Below are 23,465 nucleotides of genomic sequence, written 5' to 3'. Positions count from 1 at the left end.
GCAAACTAGGGAATAAGAAACCAAGGTAATGATGGTGAAAACTCCACCGCAGAAATTCAAATCCATATCACATATAGAAGAGATTCATCCATTCCACGGGACTCCACTAAGTTGAGGATACTAGAAATTAACAATAGCCGCAAATGCAGTACGTTGACTTTCCTGAATTAGAAGATGCAACATTATGGCAATCATTCTATATTCTCTAGCCCTGAATTGAATCAAAATAACCTGCAATTTTGCTTTTGCGTAAAATGTGTTGAAGATTGAAGACCAAGCCCCTATTATTGCTCTGCTGCTGCAGCAAGTGGTTGAAGAGCTTTAAGAGGATTCAGGATGACACCGTCTATAAGACCATACTCTTTGGCTTCCTTAGCACTCATGAAAAAGTCACGATCTGTGTCTTGGTTGATCTTCTCTAGGCTTTGACCAGTGTGGTAGGCCAAATAACCATTTAAATTTGCTTTGTGATGCAACATTTCATTCGCCTAAGCACCAAGAATGGTCAAGACAAAGAATGAGAAGAGCGCTTGGTTTTAATGAAACAAAATGTTAAGCTGCTATTATAGAATCCATCGGATGACATATCCACCTAACTGGCAAAATTGTTCTGAGGTTAGTTTCAGCTGGTCTGAATATACATATATGTTCTACCCATTTGTTTCCCTTACTTTCTGTCCTTGATTTGGTATGAGTCGCATGATTCACATGTAGTATTTTGTAAGAAGAAATCACAGATGTAAAACCTAATCAAAGATAATTGTCAAACATTAATTACAAGACACAGTTACCTGAATGTCAATGTCAGTCTGCCCACCTTGTGCACCACCAAGAGGCTGATGGATCATTATTCTTGAATTGGGAAGGCTATATCTTTTTCCTTTAGTGATCATCAGGAAGAGGAGAATATAATAAACTTTGAGAAAGCAAGATACTATTATTGAAAATCAAACTCCTCAAATGCATTGAATCATATACCTTTCGTACCAGCACTCAATAGAAAAGCTCCCATGCTGCACACGAATACCGGGGATACAGTCAGTTTAAATCACAAAAGTACCTTGATATCATAAATCATAGAAATAGAGAACGCCAGAGGCCCAGTAGTGATTTCAATAAGCATTTAACAAGACTTGAAAGGTAAAATATACATCTGTAATACAGTAAACAATATTATCAAGTTCTCCAAAATTGATATAGAAGAAAAACATATATCCAGGTCTAAAGCTTTATAAACTCCTTGTGCGTGATGAAGCTAGAATCAAAATAATAATAATCTGAAGCTTTTGTATATGACCGCTCAAGAAAATCTAATTCATTGAATAGTGTAACAGAAACTTACAATAGCAGCATTTTGTTAAGGCTTGTAAGTTAAATTAATTGTTCAACAACTAGGTGCCCGTTAAAATGAAAGAATCAATCAGAATTTTGTTTTGATAGACGTAAATTACAGCGAATTATCCAACACAAGAGTCAATGCATCTTCACCTAGCTGCTAGTCCGACGCATACGGTTGAAACATCAGGCCTAATATGCCTCATTGTGTCAAATATAGCCATACCTAGAAGTAAGAGAAGCAAATGAGATATCGGAAAACTCAGCAACTAGAAATAATGATATAGAACAAGATGTATTACCAGCTGTAACCGATCCACCTGGAGAGTTCACATACATGACTATATCCTGTTCAATTACACAACATACTGATCAAAGTATTTACCTCATAATGATCTATATACAAGGAAATGTTCCACCAAAATGGCACAGTTTCTTGTGTCCATGTGGACCAAATGAGAATTTATATCAGTAAACTAACATGGGTTGGAAGCTTGATCGTAAAGCAGACTAAGAGGGAAACTATCATAATCACTACACTGTCTAGTTCACCAATCTTATTTTAGCATAGAATGTGATGACACAACTAATATGCTTCTTTCCTCTCTCTTTTGACTGATTTTATGGTTGTTTACTATGTCAGTTTTATCTTCCACTTTCCGGGGTGAACAATCATAAGATTGATTGAAATCAAGTGAAAGCACAAATATTACGTCAACATATTAACCCCTGAAACAGAAATATCAATGAAACCAATCAGAATTAATGGCAGCTTCGAGGCAATCAAATTGCACAGCATTTAACTTATTCTACAACCTTAATTGGTTATGCAGGTTAACTTAAAGTGAGCAAGTGTCCAATTTTATGCCATTTAAGGCCCCTTTTCGAACCCCTCTTTATAGTTTCCCTTCAATACCAAGAATTCAGAAAGTTACATGTGAAATAAAAAAAGAAAAAGATAAAAATATATACCTTAGTAGGATCCACAGCATCAAGATAGAGCAACTGGGCAACAATAATGTTAGCCATATCATCATCTACTGCTCCACCACATCGTATTATCCTCTACACATAAATTAGTTCAAACTTCAACATCAAACCACGGAAGACATACCAATAACTCAACACTTCTACTCAACCAAACGAAAATTGTCTCACATATTGAAAAAGTTGGCTGATAACACTCATAAAACGCTCTTGCACCATTGGAGGCGGACCCTGTGCCCCTTGTGCATATGCTGGAAAGTATGGTGATGAAGGAATTTGCAAATCATCCCTAGAAGCAACCAAAACACAGTGATTACCCCTTCATTATATAGTTGCATATGAGTGTCCTGCACCCTAGAGTGTAAAATTGAACTGTCTGATTTTGACAAATTCACTGTAACACCATGAACCAGATCATTCTAAATGCAAGTAACTCTGTTTATTACAAGCTAATAACTTAGTTTTCTGATTGCCCTTGAATCCCCTGGTTTCTAAAGTCAAACGGTGTATTCTTTTGAATAGTTTATTATACTGACTTTCCATAGCACGAAACATTTAAATTGTAACAGTATTTGTTATATTTCTGGAATAATATCATTCAAATGCTTTTCAACAAACTAACTAATTATTCACAGTTAAATTTGAGGGAGAACAACTGATTGGTGAAACAACACCGAGAAACATCCAGTCCGGAAGTCGTATAAACCGAAAAACTACATAAAAACCTTACCTAATCGACCAAATTCCATGGCGTGAGCTCTTCTCAGGTGCATAACGCTCTGGAGCGTACACAGCCTTCACCGTGGAGCTCCGGGGATTGGATTCCTTCAATTTCCCGGATAAGTCATACCTGGAAGGGAGGGGTTGGAAGGGGAGATAGAAGGTTTTGGATGAGTAAGGAGAGGAGTTGGGTTTCGGAGAGGAGAGATAAAGTGAAGACGTGTTAAATCTAAGGGAAGAAGAGACGCAAGAATGCGCCATTTGAGAGAGAGAGAGAGAGAGAGAGAGAGCGGGAGGCCTCTGCAATTAACAGCGGCGACGGTGAGTGGAAGAGAGGAAGATAGAGCGGGAGCGTGGGAGAGATTGGTTTAAATTAAGGGAAGAAGAGACGCAAGAATGCGCCATTTGAGAGAGAGAGAGAGAGAGAGAGAGAGCGGGAGGCCTCTGCAATTAACAGCGGCGACGGTGAGTGGAAGAGAGGAAGATAGAGCGGGAGCGTGGGAGAGATTTTTTGTTGAGCGCCCGCTTCCGCTTAAACTCAATTATACTTTCTCTATGTGAAATTACTGGTGATTATTGTTTTTCATTGAGTACAACGCGACAATTTGGATGATTATAGCAATAATACTCACGCCACAACTTCAATGATAAAAGAATTCGCCAGAACCCATAAATTATAAGGAATTTACCAAGTCAAATTTTAATATTAACAAAGATCTCTTTGTTTCTCAAGTTAAAAAACAAGGCAAAGTCGGATTTATTTTTAAGATGAATGAATTCTCACGACTTCTTGAGAAAATGCATGGGACACTGATAATTGCTACATAACCAATACCAAGAGAAATGAAGCTTAATAACTCGGAATTTTAATACCAGAATAATGGCTCAAATAGATACAAAAAAAAAAAAGCTTCCTGCAAATATTAATTTTCGCAAAGGTCCATCTCAGAGTCGAAACTATTCTAATTCCTATTTCTACCTCGCGGCGTCTGAATGTAGAAATACGATTCAATGTGCAGGAATACTCGCATCAATCTAATAGAAGACAGCCACATTTTTAGCAGGCCTGCTCAGTATGCATCTTTTCATTGATTGCCTTGTAACACTGGAGACTGCAGAGCGGAAGCTTTGACTTGGAATCACGGTACTTATAAGCATTGGTACAAGCAGGACCGGCACACTTCTCTCGTGGAGGAGGATAACTGAAAATTCCAAGTCCATCAAAAAATAAGGGTCAATACATTGAATAATTTTGAAAAGTAGTAATGTTTTGAGAATGACCAACGCTTTTACCTGCAAGGCTTGGGATCAAAGAGTTTTGGCAAGCCCATCTCTTGTGGAAATGTGACAGTCGTCCCAGTGGGTCCCATCACCATCCGAATGGTGTTTGATGCAAGCATTTGAGCACTGACTGCCTTCTCCTGTTTTTATTTGTTTTTGTTAAAGCAAAGATATTCATGATTAATTTTCGTAAACACATCAAGCATAGCATGTTCCAAAGCTTTCACAGTACCTGAGCCAGCTCTTCCTGGCGCTTCTTTATCTTCTCCTCTCTCTTCTTCCTACTAGAATCTTGACCAAGTATTTTTCTAATTGCCTCTGCCTACAATTATAAAGTTACAGGTTCAGTTTTCGAAGTTAACTTTTGAAAATCTAAATAAAATACAGAAATAAAATGGTGTATAACATAAAAGTGAACCTCTGATTCACGGGCTGCTTTCTCGTTCTGCATTCTACGCCTCTGAGCAGCCTCAGCCTTCTTCAGTTGTTGCTCCACTTCTGACAGTTTCTCCTTTTGCTCTGTGTCACAGGAAGTCAGCAGAGACAAATTCAAATGAGCGATTCTAGGAAGAGATCCAAAGGTCATAAGACAAAAGGACTTTATACTGACTTCTAGGTGGAGCTGGTGGTAAACCATTTGGGAACTCGATGTGACTTGCACCAGATCCAGAAGAGGCATCCTTGCTTAGAAGGGCTCGCTGACGTGTTGTAAGAGCAAGTTCCCTCTTGTTTTCTGTTGGTAATTCCGACAGATCCTTCTTTTGTTTTTTCTTCTTCTTCCCTTCAGGCTCACCATCTGATAATTCTTCTTCCTCCTCGTAATCCATGTCACCCGATCTGGACTTCCTGGCATCTCGTCCAGACCTTCCAACATCTTCCATGTTGTCACACTTACCCCCCTTCTGAGGTTTTCTGGTTGACTGCATCTCTGAGTCCTTATATCCTGTTATCTTTGAAGTCTTAAGTTTCTCCAGGTACCGGATCTCATCATCTTCATCATCATCATCAAATTCCGCATCCAAAACCCGCCTCTTAGGCACCCTTTTGCTCTTACGAACTGAATCTGATTTATCTCCTTGCTTCTCAAAGGCATTCCTACCCAAGGTCCTTCCCATATCGTCCCTCACAGTACTGAAAGTACCTTTGGCGAAATCCTTCCACGGGATCCCTTGCAGGCCACTCTTCTTATCACGAGGTGGTGAATGATATTCATCGGAACTTTCCTGAAATGAACATGGAAAAAAAGGTAAAAACATACAATGAGTCAGCCACATAAATAAAATTTGTTAAATCACAATCATCTGTCTTGAATGCAGGAGATCCGTTTACCACACAAATATTAAATTCCCCTTAACGAATTAATCTTATATGCACTAAGTATATCAGCATGCATAAAATCCCAACAGAGACCCAATAAATTACATTTGCATTCTCGCCATCATCATGAAAATAATAATTTGAGATTATGAGAATATAAGCAATCTGGTAGAATATTCTAAGGATAAACTTCAATTAAAGACTCCTTTCCGAGGACAGTTTATATTTGAACATCACAACCAAAACACAGTTTTCATACGACAAAGTATTTGCCACTCAATTAAGTGACATGCAAATTCATTTGTTAAATGCTGAAACTCCAGCTGCATCGGCTCAGCAATTTTATCATCATCTCACTCGATAAGTTTGCTTATAATAGAATCCAGATTCTGCAGCTCTTAACAATGAAGGAACATCCACCTTGTTAAGTGCATAAAATTTTTGCCTATTAATCATAAATAAAGCAAATAACAGAGATGAAACCAACACCAGACCCAGTTGAATCAGTTTAGAAGATGAGTGTATGCCAAAAAGTTGTGATATCATAATCAGAGAAGAAGCAAAGATCACAACCTGAGGGTTCAGCCTCTGTCGTGGTGGCCGAGCATTATCTGACGATTGATTGGTCTTTGCTGAAGACCCGCTGCCTGATGCCCCATTAGAACTGGATTTGGTCTGAATTGTGCGTGTCACACCACCAACCTTTAACTTAACCTTTTTCAGTTTATTCTCATTTCCTGCTCCATCACTTGTTCCATTACTTAGAATCACATTTGATCCACTGTCTGATGCACTAACTGGTAATGATCTTGATACACACTGATTCAAATTGAACATCTTCCCCCCCGAGTTACCATCTCCAATATTCTCATCACTCGAAACCTTACTCATATCATCTGAGACCGGTGTTGATGACAAAGGGGATTGGTCAGGGAGCGACTGCGCCTCAGGTCTAGGTCGGCGTGATGTTTGGCTTCTCTTTTTCTTTATAGCAACTCCAATACCCTCCAATCGAGGAACCCTAGATTGATCCATTTTACTAAGATTCTTCAATACCAATATCACCTGTTGCCCACGTGCCAATTAAACCAGGTAGTGCATCAAGGTCTCTGTAAAGTGTAGACAACTTAACCATTAAACCAGATAAACACTCAATAGTGATTAAGCTTGCTTGTGGTAATCAAAATACAACAACAATAGAAGTTGTTTCAATGTATTGGAAGGAATAATAGTGCATGTAGCATAGGTAGGCCAAGTCTGCAATGACAGAACGGAAGGGTGTAACAGCAATCAAAATTATCAACCACAACAGGATCAATTAAACCAAACAATGGCTACAGCACTAATACCAAATGAACCCTTGGTAATTCAACCCAGACATCAAAATAAATCCCTCCCCCCTCCACCACACACCCAACTAGACACCAAGTAAAGAACATCAAAAGTAGCAAACCAATGCTGAGAGAGAGAGAAAGAGAGAGGCTCAACATACAAGAACAAAAGTATACAAATCAAATACACAAAAAAAGAAAAAAAACGTAATACACTGTGAAAAAAGTAGTTGATAAACAAAAACATCAATGCCTTTAATCCCACCTACAAATGTGTAAGAAAACAAACCGAATGAACTGTGCAAGATAAATCCAGAAATGGCCAATCCAAAGTCCCATATCGATAAGAAAGCAAGCATCAAAACATGTCATCACAACAAAGAAACCAAAAAAAGAAAAACTCGCAACATAACCCAAACTAACAATTAAATGCATTCCACTTCACACCCCCCATATAAATTCAGAGAGCCAACTCACAAAAAAAAAAAAAAAAAGTATGCACAGAGAGAAAATATAAAACAGACAGCCCCACATTGAGCGATCACGGCGAACCCAGATGCAAACACAGCTCGAACCAACAAATTCACCAAAATCCCCGAAATCCCACCAGAGGAAACTACTCAATTAAGAACCCCAGATAGAAATTATAAAAGCAACAGAAACAAAATAAAAAATAATAATAATAAAACAGAATTTTACCTAGCGACAAGAGAGGCGGAGAAGAAACAACAGTATGAGAAAGGGAGAAGGTGAAAAGAGGGAATAGAAGAAATAATTGAGGGCAAGGGATAATGGGTCGGTGAATAGAAGGACACACATAAGTGTATGTATTTTAGAGAGAGAAGGCGAGGAATATTAAGCGCTGTTTGGATGTTTGTGTTAGGGTTAGAGAAGATAGAGAGGATAGTGGTGTTGATATGGGTTACTATAGTAGTAAAGAAGACTCCCAATTTCTTCTCCATTTTTTTCACGCCTGTTTGTGTGTGAAATTTTTGTGTGTGTTTCTTTTAGGTGGGGGATATTTCAACTCGGTTTCACGACTCAGTAAGGTCCAGTCGAGTTGACTCTGCTCTTCTGTTTCTCTCTCTCCTCTCTCCCCCCTTTATTTTCCCCTCCTCTCTTCTACAATTTTGTGCTGCAACTCTGCGCGAAGGATAAGCTCCTACGCGCCCCCGGCCTATTTTAGTGACGTCTTGTCCCTTGCACGTGCAAGTTTTGACCTCCATCCAATATTTTTATCTTTTATATTTTTAGGAAAAATGAAACGCAAAATTATTATGGAATGCCCCCTTAATTTTAGGTTTTTCCAATTTTTGCCCCATGAACCTTTTTCTCCCTTTGCTAGAGAGTTCGCTATTTATTAGTTTACAGAAAAGAAAAAAAAGATAATATAATTAACTTGTTATCTTTTAGTATTGTATTCTTTGAATTATTAAACCAAACCCTCCTATTTATAGGGCATCAATTTCATTATCATACAAATTAGAAACAGTACAAATTCTATTTGAGTCAATCACTTACAAATTACCTTAGTTGAAGACTTGTTTGAGCATCAAATATTTTATTTTATCTTGATTTAGAAAATCCAATTGAACCATCTAATATCTTTAATGATAATATATTTTTGCAATTAACTGTAGTTTTTATTATTATCATATACATCTTTTGAAAGTGTTAAATATGAATCTATCAAAACTATACAATTCCGAAATAAGTAATAATTGAGCATTATATATATCCGATATCATTTTCAAAAAAATAAATGATTTGAGTTTCTAATATCATACATGTATAATGTTCTGGCACTTTGTTTTCTTTTTCTCTATTTGTTTTAGACATAACATTAAAATTATTTTGTAGATGGTAGACACGCTAATTTTTTTTATATTTTTACATAGGCTGCAAAACTAATTTAGATAAATTTAAGGGATGGATGAATAATATATTAAGATCCAATTTAATTAAGCTGATTAGGTTGAATAAGATTAACGAAACCCCAAGTGAGAGATGAAGTCCGTTACTAAATAGTATTGAGATGGGTTGAGTAGCTCAACTCAAATACTAAAATTGAAAATTACAAAATTGTCCATGATTTTCACCACCCAACCCTCTCGCCACCCCCTTTCTTCCACCTTTGGACATCTAAAAAAGATGAACGCTATAAAATATAAATGAATTATCAAATATTATATTGTATTTTTTATATGAAGAAATTTTAATTATATATTTAATTCAAACTTATTTTATTACCCAAATATCTCTTACCACCAAACCAGACGACAAGTACATATTAGTAATGGATTCAAGAAAAAAGAGGCAACCCCATAAACCCTGGTCCAGCTCATCCGGTTAAGCCGCCTACCTAAACGATTTCACCGCGCTGCTTTACAATTTACAGCAGTAATAATCAGTATTTTTGTACTCCTCTCCCAAACCTTTGCCACTGCCCTTAATCTCATTATACTCCCCCCAAATTCAATTCTAGGGTTTATTATTTCCCCGAGATGTCGAAACGAAAATTCGGATTCGAGGGCTTCGGCATTAATCGCCAAGCCACGTACAACTTCGAGCGATCCCAACCGCCTCAACGATTATATGTCCCTCCTTCCTCTCGCGGCGGTGGCGGGGATGACGACGCCGACCTTGACAATATTGAATACGCCGAGGACCGTGACACGTTAGACGACGATGTCCCTAACAACAACAACAACAACAACGGGGCTGCCGCTGATGAAGACGAAATTGATCCTCTGGACGCTTTTATGGAAGGACTGCAGGAGGAGATGAAGTCTGCGCCGCCACCAAAGGCGAAGGAGAAGTTGGATAGATACAAGGACGACGTGGAAGACGATCCAATGGAGAGCTTTCTGAAGGCGAAGAAGGATGTGGGGCTGCAATTGGCTGCAGATGCGCTGCACGCAGGATATAATTCAGACGAAGAGGTTTATGCTGCTGCAAAGGCGGTGGATGCAGGGCTGATTGAATATGATTCTGATGATAATCCTATTGTTCTTGATAAGAAGAAGATTGAGCCGATTCCCGCCCTTGATCACAGCTTAATTGATTACGAGCCATTTAATAAGGATTTCTATGAGGAGAAGGCTTCCATTTCAGGTAACTGAAAGTAAGCTAGTTTTTTCGCATATTATTTTACTTCTCTGAGAAGCTTCGCCTTTCAGGTTGTTGAACTAGTACTCTTAACTTATTCGTGTCAATCCTATTTAATGCTTTGATCTGAGATGGAAGTCATAAGCAAGTGTAAGGGGTTATGTTTAATTGCATTTTTGTTTAACTGGCTTAAATTAGTAGTGGATTTTCTTTAAGTGATATGTAGTAACAAGTGTCAGTGAGACTGATTGATGAGAATGAACGAGAACACTTTGGAGTAATATTTATCCTACTAATAAGATATTGTAAGGCATTCTGTTGTGCTAGCAAAAAAGGGTCACGGTTATTGTGCTATATATAGATGGTGCTGCTGAAAAAGGGTCATAGTTTTTAAGGTTATTATGCATGGCTAACAAATCTTTTGTGCTTATTTGATTTCACTTTTCATATGGAGAGCATCTCATTAATGATCTTCTCAGGTATGAGTGATCAGGAGGTTGCCGAATACAGGAAGAGCTTAGCTATCCGTGTTTCGGGTTTTGATGTGCCACGGCCCATCAAGACTTTTGAAGATTGTGGATTTTCTGTGGAGCTAATGAAAGCCATAGCAAAACAAGCATATGAAAAACCCACACCAATACAGTGCCAAGCTTTACCTATTGTGCTTTCTGGAAGAGACGTAATTGGTATAGCAAAGACTGGTTCAGGAAAAACTGCTTCATTTGTACTTCCTATGGTTGTCCATATTATGGATCAACCTGAACTTCAGAAAGAGGAAGGCCCCATTGGAGTGATATGTGCACCTACTAGGGAACTAGCTCATCAAATATACTTAGAAGCTAAGAAATTTGCCAAAGCCTATGGTATCCGTGTCTCTGCAGTTTATGGTGGAATGTCTAAGCTCGAGCAGTTCAAGGAACTAAAGGCAGGATGTGAAATAGTCGTGGCTACTCCAGGGAGACTGATAGACATGATAAAAATGAAGGCACTGACAATGTTGAGAGCAACTTATTTAGTACTTGATGAGGCGGACCGAATGTTTGACCTTGGTTTTGAGCCACAGATAAGGTCGATAGTTGGCCAAATAAGGCCAGACCGCCAGACATTGCTCTTTTCAGCAACTATGCCTCGAAAAGTTGAAAAGCTAGCTAGTGAAATTCTCTCTGATCCTGTAAGGGTAACTGTAGGAGAGGTGGGTATGGCCAATGAGGATATTACCCAAGTTGTTCAAGTGATTGCATCAGATACAGAAAAACTGCCTTGGCTGCTTGAAAAGCTTCCTGGCATGATCGATGAAGGGGATGTTCTGGTTTTTGCTTCAAAAAAGGCCACGGTAGATGAAGTTGAATCAGAACTTGTGCAGAAGGGTTTTAAAGCTGCAGCACTTCATGGTGACAAAGATCAGGCTTCTCGTATGGAGGTACTGCAAAAGTTCAAATCTGGAACATACCATGTCCTTATTGCAACAGATGTTGCCGCACGCGGTCTTGACATCAAGTCAATTAAATCTGTGGTCAACTTTGATATTGCTAAAGACATGGACATGCATGTACACCGAATTGGAAGGACAGGTCGTGCTGGAGACAAAGATGGAACTGCATATACTCTTATAACACAAAAGGAGGCGAGATTTGCTGGTGAATTGGTTAACAGTTTGATAGCTGCTGGTCAAAACGTGTCGACGGAGCTCATGGATCTGGCTATGAAGGTAATTGGCAGTTTTAGTTTTACAGTTTTTAATTTGTTGAAAATATATGAACATAGACAAATCATATATTTTGTGCTTTTGGGATTTAAGATATTCCGAGGAAATGGTTATTTGGACCAAATAAGGGGTGGAAATTGTTCATAGGCATCTTCGCTTTTGGTGTAGGATTTTCCGAATTAAAATAAAGAAGCTTTTCTGTAATCTTGAACACCCCTCGGTTTCCTTGCTGAAATTGTAGCAATTGGTCATTTACTACAAACCATAATTATGATATAGGCAGAAGTTATAAGAAAAATGGGAAAATTGCTCAGTACTAGTCCAGCACACACTGGCTTTTTTTTTTCCCATGAATGGAGGCTTCATTTTTGTGCAGGAGGTTACTTCATTTAGGATCCATATGAAAAAGAGGACAAAAATGGAATGCTGCAGCAATTTATATATTTTATTGAGTGCAAAATCTAAGCAGCAGTCTTTCCTTTGTACTTATAGTTTTGTTCTGCAAGTATTTATGGTCTCCATGATGAAGATTTTTTTCACTACTTGTTGCATCCTTGGTTTTCGTGTTTCGTGGTTGAGTGACATTTGATCTGTAAATCATTAGGATGGAAGGTTCAGATCCAAACGTGATTCACGAAAAGGAGGTATGGAGTTCCGTTTTATATAATATGCTTATGATTCACTTCATATTGTTACAACAAGTTCTGGATTGTGGGAATCAACTAGTTCTTCTCAATAGTGCTTGTGTCAGTCCTTTTCCTGTGGTGGAGCTTATGGCATGATTGGTATATGGGAATAAGTTAGGAATGGAACAAGCATTCCTAAACTCATTCCAAAACACATGTTTGGTATAAATCATGATTAGGGTTACCTATTCCCTTAGGAATGCCCATTACCATAAGTATGGGATTAGGCATTCTCCTTCTTACCCATGGTTTTAGCTATTCCCAATAGATTGAGAATATATTATTTTTTATATTGCTAAAATAACCTTAAATAAAATTATAGTTAGAAGATTTGTAGTCACAAAATTATATATTATTTTAAATACGTTAAATGTAATGAGTATCAACATAAAATATTTAGGTACATGTTATCAAAATATAAAAGTATATAATATAAATAATTAAATTTTTAAATGTCTTATTAAATCTAAAATACCAAGTTAGTTAAATATTTATATGTATTTTACCAAATATTTAGTGTAAGTACAAAATATATACCGTATATTATTATTTATTCTATATATATATATGTTGGATACATATGCTAAAATTTATAAATCATAGGTATTTATTAGAAACTTAAATATACGATAACATCCATATTGTAAATTTATAATGAATTTAACTACCAAAATAATATTTCTATGTAATGAGAATTTGTGCAGTTGTGTTAATTTTTGAGTTTCATTACTATTTAGTATTCAAGAAACATATAAATGAGTAATTTGGAAAGTGTTTATTTAATTCCTTTTCTTATTCCTTTGGCATACCAGACGTATACGTGATATACTAAAATCATTCCTTCTCTACCTTTATTCCATTCCTATATTTATTCTTTTCCCACCCAAATTCATTCTTACATACCAATCGCCTCCTTAAAGATATAAGATGAATCAACCTGTATCTTATGCTACTGTTGCAGGTGGGAAAAGAGCTAAAGGAAGAGGAGGTGGTGGTAGAGGTGTTAGGGGTGTGGACTATGGTTTGGGCATCGGGTATAGTCCAGACTCAAATGCTGCATCCAGTGTCACTCCTACTCGTTCTGTAGCAGTTAATTCACTGAGGACTGGGATGATGGCACAATTCAGAAACAACTTTGTTCCTGCATCATCAAACTCCCAGAATCATTTTGTACAGAACAGTACAGGCGTACAAACCAATAAAAGAATGGTTTTACCTGGGTTTGTATCAGGTGGGACAATTGGTGGTGACATGCATGCTGTACAAATAAACAGTACAACCAGTGCTGCTTCTGCATCAAACACTATCTTGAATTCAAGAGAAATTGCAAAACAAACCCCCTCTGAAAGGTGACTTTCTTGTGGAGCTTTTCTTGTTTACTGTTTTGCCTGTGTGGATGATCATACATATTACAGCTCTTTATATGGCTTCTAGATGCATGGAACGTCCTAATTCAACGTCCACCATTCTAATGAAAATATGGGAGCTTGCTTGCTCGCTCTTGTGGGAATCTGGAGGAATAAAATGTTCTTTTTTTTTTTTTTTTCTATGTTCTGTTCAGTGAATATACCTACCTATACAATTGAAAAATGCTCCATGTGCGCTATTGGCATTTCTTGTCATGCGTCTCTTTTTGCTGCCAAATTAACTTCTTTTGTTGCTTACCTTCAGAGATAAAGCAAGAGAAAGAAGGAGACCCTCTGGCTGGGATCGCTAGTACGTAGAGGAATGAGATGTTTGTCCATAGAAGCAAACTGTGTTTTGGCTAAGTTCCATTGATGCTGTTGTATCTGTATTGATGGCCTGTATGTGCCCTCTGTGTTACGCATTTATTGTTTGGTTTAATTTTGCTTGTCATCCAATCTTTTTTATTAATAGGATATCTATTTACCAAATTATAGGTCTGGAGGGGTTATATGGGCTTCTGGCATAAATCATTAGGTAATTGAACTCCGCAAGTAGGAATGGCTATCAAAGTTATTTGCTTCACAAGAATGAACATGGTTCTACGATATTTCTACAATTGTCATTGAAACGGGCTTCTGCATCCAGTCTGAGTATGAAGACTTGTTAAGGAGCTTCTTTAACCAAGTTTGTTGGTCACATTGATTAATCTTTGGGAAGGTGAAAGTACGTATGATATTTGGTAAATCTTTATTAAGGCGAAATGTGTGGTGATTGTGGAGCTAGGGCAACGGTTTGCCTTAGTCATCTATAAGGCTTTAGATACTGAACTGAATGCCGTTTATATGCTTGGGAGTGAAGGAATTAAATGCTACAGTTATGTATGGGATTGGAATGGTGTGTGCTTCAACATCGCTGGTAACATGTGAACTAACAGCGATGTTTGTGTATTGCTCTCCTAATTGAGCATTATTCTATACTCTAATAATACAACATTGAGGAGTATTAGACTTTACTATTCAGCAGTCTAAGCCTTTGGACATCTTGACACGTCCATGGCAGCATTGACTTCTTTGCGTCGATTGGCAGTTGGGCATATGTGAAGGCATGGCTCCCTGAGTGCACTGTCATCTTCTGGTCGAGGAGGCGACACTCCAAATTTGAACTGACACAATGAACACATCCCAGATTGAGTAGATGATTTTGGTGAAATTTCACTTGATCATACTGTTCACTAAAACTACCATTTCCTGAAGATCATCATGTTTGTTTGTGACTTGTATGATATGGGTTGGACTTCATGCAAATGCAAACAGAACAATCATTTGTATATTCCTAAACCAAGATATCTGGAGAGATGAATATGCTTAATAGACTCGGGAACGGTTGGCTCATTTACCTCTTTTGGCTTACAACCGCCATAAGAGCAGTAGACTGACAATTTTCTTCATCTAGTCAAAATTGTGCCCGTCAAATAGTTTTCTTGGCTTACAATAGACTTTCAACCAAGTCCTTAGACCTCTTGGCTTATAGACATGCTTTAAGTCAAAGTCTTTAGCCGCAACAGGACTGGTAGCATCTTACCCCATTCTTCGATAGTGCAGAAGCTTATCTATTTTTAAAGTCAACAAAGGTAGAAATGTTACCTGACAACTATAATCGCTGAAGTTGGGCTCCATCACTAAAGGAACTCCCATGTACTCGTTGAAAAATGTCTGGCATGAAAACAAAAAATTCAGTAATATCATACGAAAATGAAAATGTATACCAAGAGAACATAGTACACGAGGAAAAAATATTTAAAATGGACAATGAACAAAAGGTCAGCAATGGTCATTTCCAATTTTTGACATTAGGGGTCTAAGTCATCACAAAAGGAAATGAAGTTTTATTGAGGCGAAAATGAAATGAACTTGGGAAGATAATAATGTGCAACCGACAGTTACCAACCTGCGTAGGAAGCTTACAGGTATTGATACATACACCTACACATTTGCTTTCCTCCAAATACTTGCATTTCTCAACGAAGACCTACATGGATGAATCCACCTCAGACTCGGATCAAACAGCTGATATCGGTATGTAAACAAGAATGTTAAAGTACTACCCCGCTAGACCACGAGGATCCATTAGGCAGATCGACCGAGTTAACAGTACATGTTCCCATGAGCCATTGACAAGAAATTGCAGTCACCCTTGCTTCCAGAAACTCAAGAAACCGATTCAGTTACACATCTTAAAATTCCATGAATCAGTAAACCACTCAAGTAAGCTCTCAGTTTCAAAAATATAGGCTGGATGTAGACTGCAAATGGAATTGGAAGACTCACCAACCATTTCAGCTGCCACTTTGCCTCCGGCAATGGGTGAAATAAGCATTTTATAGAGGTCTAGCAATAATGGAGGAAAGAGCGATCTTAATATCCGTACCTACCACACAAAGATATCATCATGGACAGCATAAAAGCAGTGACTTAAATTATAAAAACACAAAATTTAAAGGGATTTCAGGCAAGAAGATTGAATACTGCATCTAATCAGATTTAGAAACCTTCAACCACAGAGGTGTATGTAACTCATTTACCAGAAAGAGATAATACAAATAAGAAAACATAGTTAAGAAACAAACAAAAGGGGGATACCGAAGCTTTGGTAGCTTCAGAGTTGGATCGGCCAACCATTAACCGATGAGCGGCATCAATTAATCCATCATATCCAGGCTTCTCAGAGTCCCATCCAGTCTCCTGGCCATCAATTTCACAATTATTAACTCTAATCACCTGAACTACACATTACTCATCATATACAGAAAAGAACCATTCATTTAATCCACACGAGAAATGAAAGCACTAACCTCCACCATTTTGCTGCGAAACACGTTCATGAAAATATCATCAACCACCCCAGGCACATATTCTTTCCTTGAAGACTTCAACTCAACCGCATCTACCTGCAGGAAAAAGAAATTTGTTGAAGTAAACAGCAAAGAAGAAAGTCAAATTTAGCAAATCTCTGTCATTTTCATCATTCTATTTAAGAGAAGAGTTGAATCAAGTTTACGGAATTTGACCGGGCGGAGAAGCATGAAACTCGAGCAGAAGGCTTGAGTCTTGGAGAATGGAGTGAGGGGATTGAGAGGAGGGGGCGGTGATTGAGAAGCGCCATAGCCGAGAGAAGAGCGAGACCTTCAACCTGGTTAATACAATACAGTGGATATATAAAAATATATAATGTGTAAATTGAGATCTGACTTTGGGGAAATTTTAGTTGTGGATGGATTGAGGCATACTTAATTAATTATATGATAAGTGGAGACAGGGCCACGTGGATACAACACAGATTTAAAATTGCTAAAGTTAGTTTAGGCTTAGCAACAACAAACGCATTTCTAAATCTGTGTAAAGTCGCTAGACCTCTGGAGAAGACGACACTCAACTAGTTTCGCCTTCTTTCACTTCTAGCTCAATAAACCCTAACAAATAAACCCTTGCCAGGTAACTTTGGTATTATAGTGGATGATGATGGCGATTCCGAGCCGCCGATTCGCCACCGGAGCTTCTTCCTTCGTGCGGTGGCTCTCCACGGAGGCGAAGCCGGCCGCGGCGCAGCTCCAACAGGAGGACAGTCTGTACCGGAGATTGTCTAAATTAGGGCGTAATGAAGGAGCAGTAGCAAGTACCATAAATGAGTACATAAGGGAGGGCAGACCTGTCAAAAAATTTGAGCTCGATCTCTGTGTCAAGGAACTCCGTAAATACAAAAGATACAGCCACGCTCTCGAGGTGTGCACTCGTCTCTCTTTATCTGGTAGGTTTTGTAAGTGATTTTAATCTACTTGTTTAAAATAGTATATATGTAGAAAGGTGGGATACTTCTATTTTGTTTTTTTATTTTTTACAAGTCATATTGGAATATGACTTGACAGTTTCAGATTACACTGAGTTCAATGAAGGATTGCTGGTCTCTGGTCTGGCTGAGAAAGGCAATGCAATATTAGTGCTCGTATTGAGCCCGATGTACTTACAGTTGCTACGTTTTGTGTTTACAATTTTGAAGTAGTTTGTCTTTGTTTTCTTGTTTTGGTTTCAATTGGTTGATTATTTCATTTGGAGGGTTAAAATGATCGCTTGGAATGCATTGAGTTTGGTGTATTTGCCTGAATTACTGAGCTGGTTTAGCTTTCTTGTCTAAGCATTGCTGATGGTTTAAGTTTCCTTTCTGTGTTGATGTTGTTTCTCAATAGAGACTGATCCATTCACTGTGTTAATCCAGATAATAGAGTGGATGGAGGCTCGGAAGTTTAACTTTGGTCATAAAGATTGTGCAGTGCGCTTGGATCTGATAGGGAAAGCTAGGGGATTAGCTGCAGCTGAAAATTACTTCAGCGGCCTCTCTCCGTCTGCAAAAGTCCCTTGCACTTATGGATCACTTCTAAATTGCTACTGTAAGGTGAAGATGACTGATAAGGCCCTAAATCTCTTTAGTAAAATGCTCAAAGAGAACATGATATCCAAAGCACTGCCTTTTAACAATATTATGTCCCTGTTTATGAGATCAGGGCAGCCCGAGAAGGTGGCTTCCTTAGCAGAAGAAATGAAGAAAATGAATATTAAGCCAGACACCTTTACTTACAACTTATTGATGAATAGTCATTCTTGTTTAAATGATATTGAGGGAGTAGAAAGAGTTTTTGAAGAGATGAAACAAGAAAATGAAAAGCAATGTAATTGGACGACATATAGTAACATGGCAGTTCTCTATAACAGGGGTGGGCATCGGGAAAAAGCTGTGTTGGCTCTGAAAAATCTAGAGAAGGCAATGAGTTTGAAAGATCGTGAGGCATACCATTTCTTGATAAGCTTGTATGCTGGACTTTCTGATCTTCACAATGTTCATCGTATTTGGAAGTCCTTGAAGTCGTCAATGAGAACAGTGACAAATATGAGTTATCTTATCATGCTTCAAGCTCTTAGCAATCTGAATGACATAAGCGGGATGAAGAAATGCTACGAGGAATGGAGGTCAGTCTGTTCCAGTTATGACATTAGGTTGGCTAAAGTAGCTATTGGTGCTTACCTGGCACATGATATGCTTGGGGAAGCTGAGTCAGTCCTACAGGATGCACTTGAAAGATCAAACGGACCTTTCTTCAAGGCATGGGAAACATTCATGATTTTCTTTCTGAAAAAACATCAAATACAGCAAGCTTTGCAGTTCATGGAAATTGCTACATCTGAAGCTTGTGACAATGAATGGCGTCCGAGATGTGATACCATTGATGGATTTCTTAACCACTTTAAGGAACAGGGCGATGTCACTAGTGCTGAGGAATTCTACCAGTTCATGAAGAGGATAAATTGTGTCGATAGCCGTGTTTATGAATCACTACTTCAGACCTATGTGGCTGCTGGTAGAACACTGTCTGATATGCGTGCAAGGATTGAGGGGGATCGGGTTGAGATAAGTAGTAAGCTCCAAGATTTGCTTGCAAGTGTTTGCCCTGAATGATAATGCATGTATGTGGCTTCTTATCATATTCTCCAAGCCCGTGTGAACTCGGGATGGAGAGGATTCTGATGTCAAAGTATAGGTATTGAGCAATGAAATCGCATTCTTTAGAGATTTCACATAGGCAGAGTCAGGTACCAATAGCAAATTAGGTTCTGAAATTTTCACCAAGAACAAAAGTCTGAGTTAGATATCATGCACCTAAGTTGGAATTTGCGTGCTCATCAAGTTTGGGGGGTTCTCGAAAAGTTGACATTGCTGAATACTTGAATTGAGATTTTGGATTATTATTGTGGAATTCTCTGTATAGCAGCGACACTGTTTATCTTAAGCATAACTTGATAGTTGCAGCTTAAATTACACCGCACAAACATGAGAGACAATTTGAGCAGGAATATCCAAATGACAGAACCAGAAAAATGGATCGAATGACTTATATGCGCAAAAGTTATACTACTAGGGAACAAACACTTGCTGGATGACATCAAAATCTTTCCAAGCGCCACCAATGCATTTTGAGAAGAAAAGATAGTAGAAAACAAAAAGAAAAAGGAAAAAGCTAAAGCAAATTGTACAAATCGAGCAAATGAGCCCCTAGTGCACCAGAAGCAAGGACAGAAAGCTGCAAAAGTTTAGTGAAACAAGAAACCGCAGATGATAATGCCAAAAGGGCAGAGTAACTCAATGACGAGAAGCATTTTCTGATACCTCAGATGGCTTAATCCTATAAGGCTAGATGCTACCATGAAGTCACAGACATTAGTCATTACAACTTTTGCTTTAAGGTCACTTCTGTGATCCCTATGGGCGCTTTCGGCCGATAATGCTCATCCGTGTCTACTTCTTCAATTTCCTGAAATCCACATCATAAAATGATGCATTTAGTGTAGAAGTCCTCAAAGTTTCATTATTAACAGCCAGCTAAAGCAAAACGCACAAAAATTAGTTGTCAGCATAGGATTGAAGAGATATTAGCTTCTTGCCAACCCTATGTGATTTAAATTAGCGCAAGATATAAGATATAGGCTTGGGTTTAGAGGTTTCCAGGAATAATTCACAGATTGCTTTTGCAGCCTAAAATTTCAGTTCTGGTCAGTATCCGATTAGAAATTTAAAAACTAAAAACAAAAGTCATGAAACTGGCAAAAAGTTTACCTGGACAATATCTTCACCCTTGATAACACGTCCAAATACATTAATTTTCTCAGTTAGATCTGGGATTGGTGCTGTTGTGATGAAAAGATCGAATCCCCCACCATCAGGTTTCACCTTGGACGTGCCCAGCATAAAAGCTTCATGCTTCAGGCTAAAACAAGTAAAGAAGTTCAGTAGACATGGTTTATAAAAACAGAGGGTTTGAGAGGGAGAGAGAGACCTTGTATCAAGTTGATTGTAATGCTTTCCCCTTGAAGTCCAATCTTCAGTAGTTACGGGTCTATTAACATCACCTCCTTGAATAACAAAGTTCTTTATTACACGGTTAAAGAGCATTCCTTTGAAGCGTCCTTTCTGGCTGCAAATTATATTGGATAACAGAAACCATGCTAATTGAGGTTTTTACAACAAAGAAGCAACATAACCAGAATATGTTAATCGGTAAATCGAGCAGAAGATTTTCATTAACATAAATCAGAATAATAATTACAGCAGGGAGGGCGGAAAGACAGGCACTACAAGCAATGTATGCATAGAACAATGCAATTTATTTGGTAAATAATGAGTATAGTACATACCATGACTCAATAAATTCATCAACGACTTCAGGAGAACCTTCCTTGTAAAGTTCTACAGTTATTGACCCTTTTGAGGTGTTTATGACCTGCTAACGTGTGTTAGAATGTTCCTCGAAAGGAAAACATAAATACCAAAAAGAGCAGACAGGAAATGCAAGTGCGGAAAACTGCCAAAACAACCACGCCAAAGAAATCTAACCAGATTTTGGAACGAAAAAGTTATGAGCAAATAACTATACCATGATAATAATTGTTTTTAACTTCAATACTATAAAGCACTAGCATCACAATGGAAATTCAGTGCAAATTGCATGGAAACTACAAGGTATGAGTATAGGAAGTTCAATGTTGGGAATACATATTTTGATCTGTTTCATGCAAGTAATATATTCAATAAATCTATCAAGTGAAAAATCCAAAGAGATTCAATCCATCTATGAACTAGCATGCCAAGAAACTTACTGCATATTTGGGAACATCCACTTTCTTGGGTTCAGGAAAAGAACTATCATGCTGCAAAAGCAGAAAAAGACTATTCAGAAGAAAATGAAACGAAATGAACATACTGGCATAGTTCGCACTTGCTACCCTGGATGAATATTGACACGTATTTTTAATATTTAACAAAGTACAGTAGAAATCGAGGACTACATAATGGGCATTATAACTTGGAAACCCCATTTGCTGCCGTGAGAATCTAGAAAATATATGATGTAGGTACTGCAGAAATAATTACGGGGACAACCGTACCTCTACACCTGATAATATATCTTCTGCTTGAAATTTTGACCTGAGAGGATAAAAAGAAGGTTATCAGAAAATGCAATAGTTATTTAACAACCTTCTGTTTAGCATAAACAGATAAATATTTAGACCCATCAAATCTTCAAACTAATTCACCAACAACTATTCCTATGACTTATTCAAAACTGTTACTCCATGAAAACATCATTTGCTCTCTGTTTGAAGGGATGCATATTTTGGGGAAATCACTTCATCGTAATAATCTGTACAACCAAATGTGAATCCAAGCAATATATACAAACAAGGAGACTGCGGTACATTTAATAGTACAGTGAAACTAATATAATGTCTACTCTAAATATTACATCTTCATAAGACCATCAGCTCCAGAGAAATTCAAACCTAGTCTATGAACAATTCTCTGGTAGTTCTCTACTGAACACCCCTCAAATAATATTAAATCAATATAGTATCACGAGATTCATCTAGTTCTCAATATTCAATACAGAAAGATCACAAACAGATTAAGAAATTGGAACCTCGGTGTTCAAAAGAAGCAACATTATAAAATTAACAGAAAGAAAAATCATTCATAAGGAATTATTCTTGAAAATAAGAAAAGCACCTTCGAGTCCAGTGTCTGTAGGAAGCGAAAAGAAAAAATGCCATGACAACAATAATCAGGCCATAAATCACAAAAGTAGCAATACTGATTCGACTTGGTCCCTTCTTCTTTTTACTCTGTTGTAACAGAGCTTGAGGTTTGATCCTTGCCATTATGCCTTGACTCTAACTTCAAATCTTAAGCTCTAGAAAAGACAATCACGCATCAGGAACTGGAATTAGAATGCATCGGATGCTCAGGGCATAACCTTAGATTCAACAGAACCATACAAAACATTACATGGAAAACATCGAAAATCAGCAATATGATTTTTACGAAACTGTACCATACAAATCAAATACTCCGGAATCAAATTAACACTAAGAAACTCTAGCCTCAAAAGTATTAGAAGTTCAGCCGGATAAGAAACGCAAAACAATCGTAGATAGAAGCTAAAATCAATATCTAAATTTACATGAAAAAATAAACAGCAAATCAATTAAGTGGAAATGAAATTATGAATACAATAACGAGAAAGAAACAATACCTGATCCTGATCTATGCTAGGGCAAAGACGAGAAACGATTTCCTCAGTACCTCTGAACAAAATTATCGTCGAATCCCAGAAATCCTCACTGTTCTAAATTCCGCTTCAGGAATTTCTACTCTACTGTCCACTGCACACTATAGAAATTGAAGAGTTGAGATATATATAAAAATTCAGAAATGAATCACAGGCACAGCCATCGCGTGCGCGTCATATATGGGGTTCAACCTTTTTCTATTTTACCCGTTAATGACTAGATTGTAAACGACGGCGTCTTATGGAGGGACTTAAATTCCACCTTTGCCCTCTAAGATAAAGATAGTTCCTAATTCTCACTTAAACCTCTCCGATATTCAAATAGCAAAAAAAAATGTTGACTCGGATCGGATCCATCTACTTGTTCAAACTTCAATTTCTAGAACCCTTTTCTATGTTGAATTATCAAAATTAATTGT

At 37.8% G+C, this 23,465-nt stretch overlaps 6 protein-coding genes across 13 annotated transcripts; 2 read left to right on the top strand and 4 right to left on the bottom strand.

Annotated features, from left to right (window-relative positions):
- On the bottom strand, positions 27 to 3,630 carry LOC105163039 (ATP-dependent Clp protease proteolytic subunit 5, chloroplastic-like). The gene is made up of 9 exons (XM_011081245.2): positions 3,448 to 3,630; positions 3,053 to 3,303; positions 2,494 to 2,611; positions 2,308 to 2,400; positions 1,638 to 1,683; positions 1,489 to 1,561; positions 979 to 1,013; positions 792 to 880; positions 27 to 488 (listed from the first exon to the last, which is right to left on the bottom strand). The coding sequence occupies exons 2-9, from the start codon at positions 3,301 to 3,303 to the stop codon at positions 285 to 287; spliced, it is 909 nt and encodes a 302-aa protein (XP_011079547.1). The 5' UTR covers positions 3,448 to 3,630; the 3' UTR covers positions 27 to 284.
- LOC105163038 lies at positions 3,886 to 8,103 on the bottom strand. Its single transcript, XM_011081244.2, has 7 exons — positions 7,671 to 8,103; positions 6,214 to 6,749; positions 4,934 to 5,546; positions 4,742 to 4,842; positions 4,556 to 4,645; positions 4,336 to 4,463; positions 3,886 to 4,244 (listed from the first exon to the last, which is right to left on the bottom strand). The coding sequence occupies exons 2-7, from the start codon at positions 6,673 to 6,675 to the stop codon at positions 4,100 to 4,102; spliced, it is 1,539 nt and encodes a 512-aa protein (XP_011079546.1). The 5' UTR covers positions 6,676 to 6,749; positions 7,671 to 8,103; the 3' UTR covers positions 3,886 to 4,099.
- LOC105163033 (DEAD-box ATP-dependent RNA helicase 24) lies at positions 9,332 to 14,889 on the top strand. 3 transcript variants are annotated; one of them, XR_847886.2, is made up of 6 exons: positions 9,339 to 10,085; positions 10,559 to 11,787; positions 12,389 to 12,428; positions 13,432 to 13,819; positions 14,142 to 14,275; positions 14,372 to 14,889. XR_847886.2 is itself a non-coding variant. In XM_011081236.2 (5 exons), exons 1-5 carry the CDS (start codon positions 9,476 to 9,478, stop codon positions 14,185 to 14,187), a joined length of 2,313 nt encoding a protein of 770 aa, XP_011079538.1. In that variant the 5' UTR covers positions 9,340 to 9,475; the 3' UTR covers positions 14,188 to 14,493. The 3 variants fall into 3 exon arrangements, 2 of the variants coding, with proteins under 2 accessions (XP_011079539.1, XP_011079538.1); XM_011081236.2 differs by having other exon boundaries at positions 9,340 to 10,085; positions 14,142 to 14,493; XM_011081237.2 differs by lacking the exons at positions 12,389 to 12,428; positions 14,142 to 14,275; positions 14,372 to 14,889 and having other exon boundaries at positions 9,332 to 10,085; positions 13,432 to 13,708.
- Positions 14,698 to 17,424, bottom strand: LOC105163034 (beta-carotene isomerase D27, chloroplastic). Of its 3 annotated transcripts, none has more exons than XM_011081238.2 (9): positions 17,288 to 17,424; positions 16,935 to 17,066; positions 16,729 to 16,824; positions 16,517 to 16,618; positions 16,205 to 16,304; positions 15,982 to 16,073; positions 15,825 to 15,905; positions 15,521 to 15,589; positions 14,698 to 15,039 (listed from the first exon to the last, which is right to left on the bottom strand). In XM_011081238.2, the coding sequence occupies exons 2-9, from the start codon at positions 17,037 to 17,039 to the stop codon at positions 14,902 to 14,904; spliced, it is 783 nt and encodes a 260-aa protein (XP_011079540.1). In that variant the 5' UTR covers positions 17,040 to 17,066; positions 17,288 to 17,424; the 3' UTR covers positions 14,698 to 14,901. The 3 variants fall into 3 exon arrangements, with proteins under 3 accessions (XP_011079540.1, XP_011079542.1, XP_020550368.1); XM_011081240.2 differs by lacking the exon at positions 17,288 to 17,424 and adding an exon at positions 17,164 to 17,243; XM_020694709.1 differs by lacking the exon at positions 17,288 to 17,424 and adding an exon at positions 17,164 to 17,242 and having other exon boundaries at positions 16,945 to 17,066.
- Positions 17,354 to 19,680, top strand: LOC105163035 (pentatricopeptide repeat-containing protein At1g02370, mitochondrial-like). Of its 2 annotated transcripts, none has more exons than XM_011081241.2 (2): positions 17,354 to 17,656; positions 18,147 to 19,680. In XM_011081241.2, the coding sequence occupies exons 1-2, from the start codon at positions 17,390 to 17,392 to the stop codon at positions 19,380 to 19,382; spliced, it is 1,503 nt and encodes a 500-aa protein (XP_011079543.1). In that variant the 5' UTR covers positions 17,354 to 17,389; the 3' UTR covers positions 19,383 to 19,680. The 2 variants fall into 2 exon arrangements, with proteins under 2 accessions (XP_011079543.1, XP_020550367.1); XM_020694708.1 differs by having other exon boundaries at positions 17,546 to 17,681.
- On the bottom strand, positions 19,862 to 23,235 carry LOC105163036 (peptidyl-prolyl cis-trans isomerase CYP21-4). Of its 3 annotated transcripts, XM_011081242.2 has the most exons (8): positions 23,011 to 23,234; positions 22,485 to 22,668; positions 21,866 to 21,905; positions 21,578 to 21,628; positions 21,116 to 21,201; positions 20,758 to 20,895; positions 20,538 to 20,688; positions 19,862 to 20,235 (listed from the first exon to the last, which is right to left on the bottom strand). In XM_011081242.2, exons 2-8 carry the CDS (start codon positions 22,634 to 22,636, stop codon positions 20,149 to 20,151), a joined length of 705 nt encoding a protein of 234 aa, XP_011079544.1. In that variant the 5' UTR covers positions 22,637 to 22,668; positions 23,011 to 23,234; the 3' UTR covers positions 19,862 to 20,148. The 3 variants fall into 3 exon arrangements, with proteins under 3 accessions (XP_011079544.1, XP_011079545.1, XP_020550369.1); XM_011081243.2 differs by lacking the exon at positions 21,578 to 21,628 and having other exon boundaries at positions 23,011 to 23,235; XM_020694710.1 differs by lacking the exon at positions 23,011 to 23,234 and having other exon boundaries at positions 22,485 to 22,693.

This window comes from Sesamum indicum, linkage group LG6 (genome assembly GCF_000512975.1).
Source record: "Sesamum indicum cultivar Zhongzhi No. 13 linkage group LG6, S_indicum_v1.0, whole genome shotgun sequence".
NCBI lineage: Eukaryota > Viridiplantae > Streptophyta > Magnoliopsida > Lamiales > Pedaliaceae > Sesamum > Sesamum indicum.
This window is presented reverse-complemented; position numbering and strand designations above follow the sequence as displayed.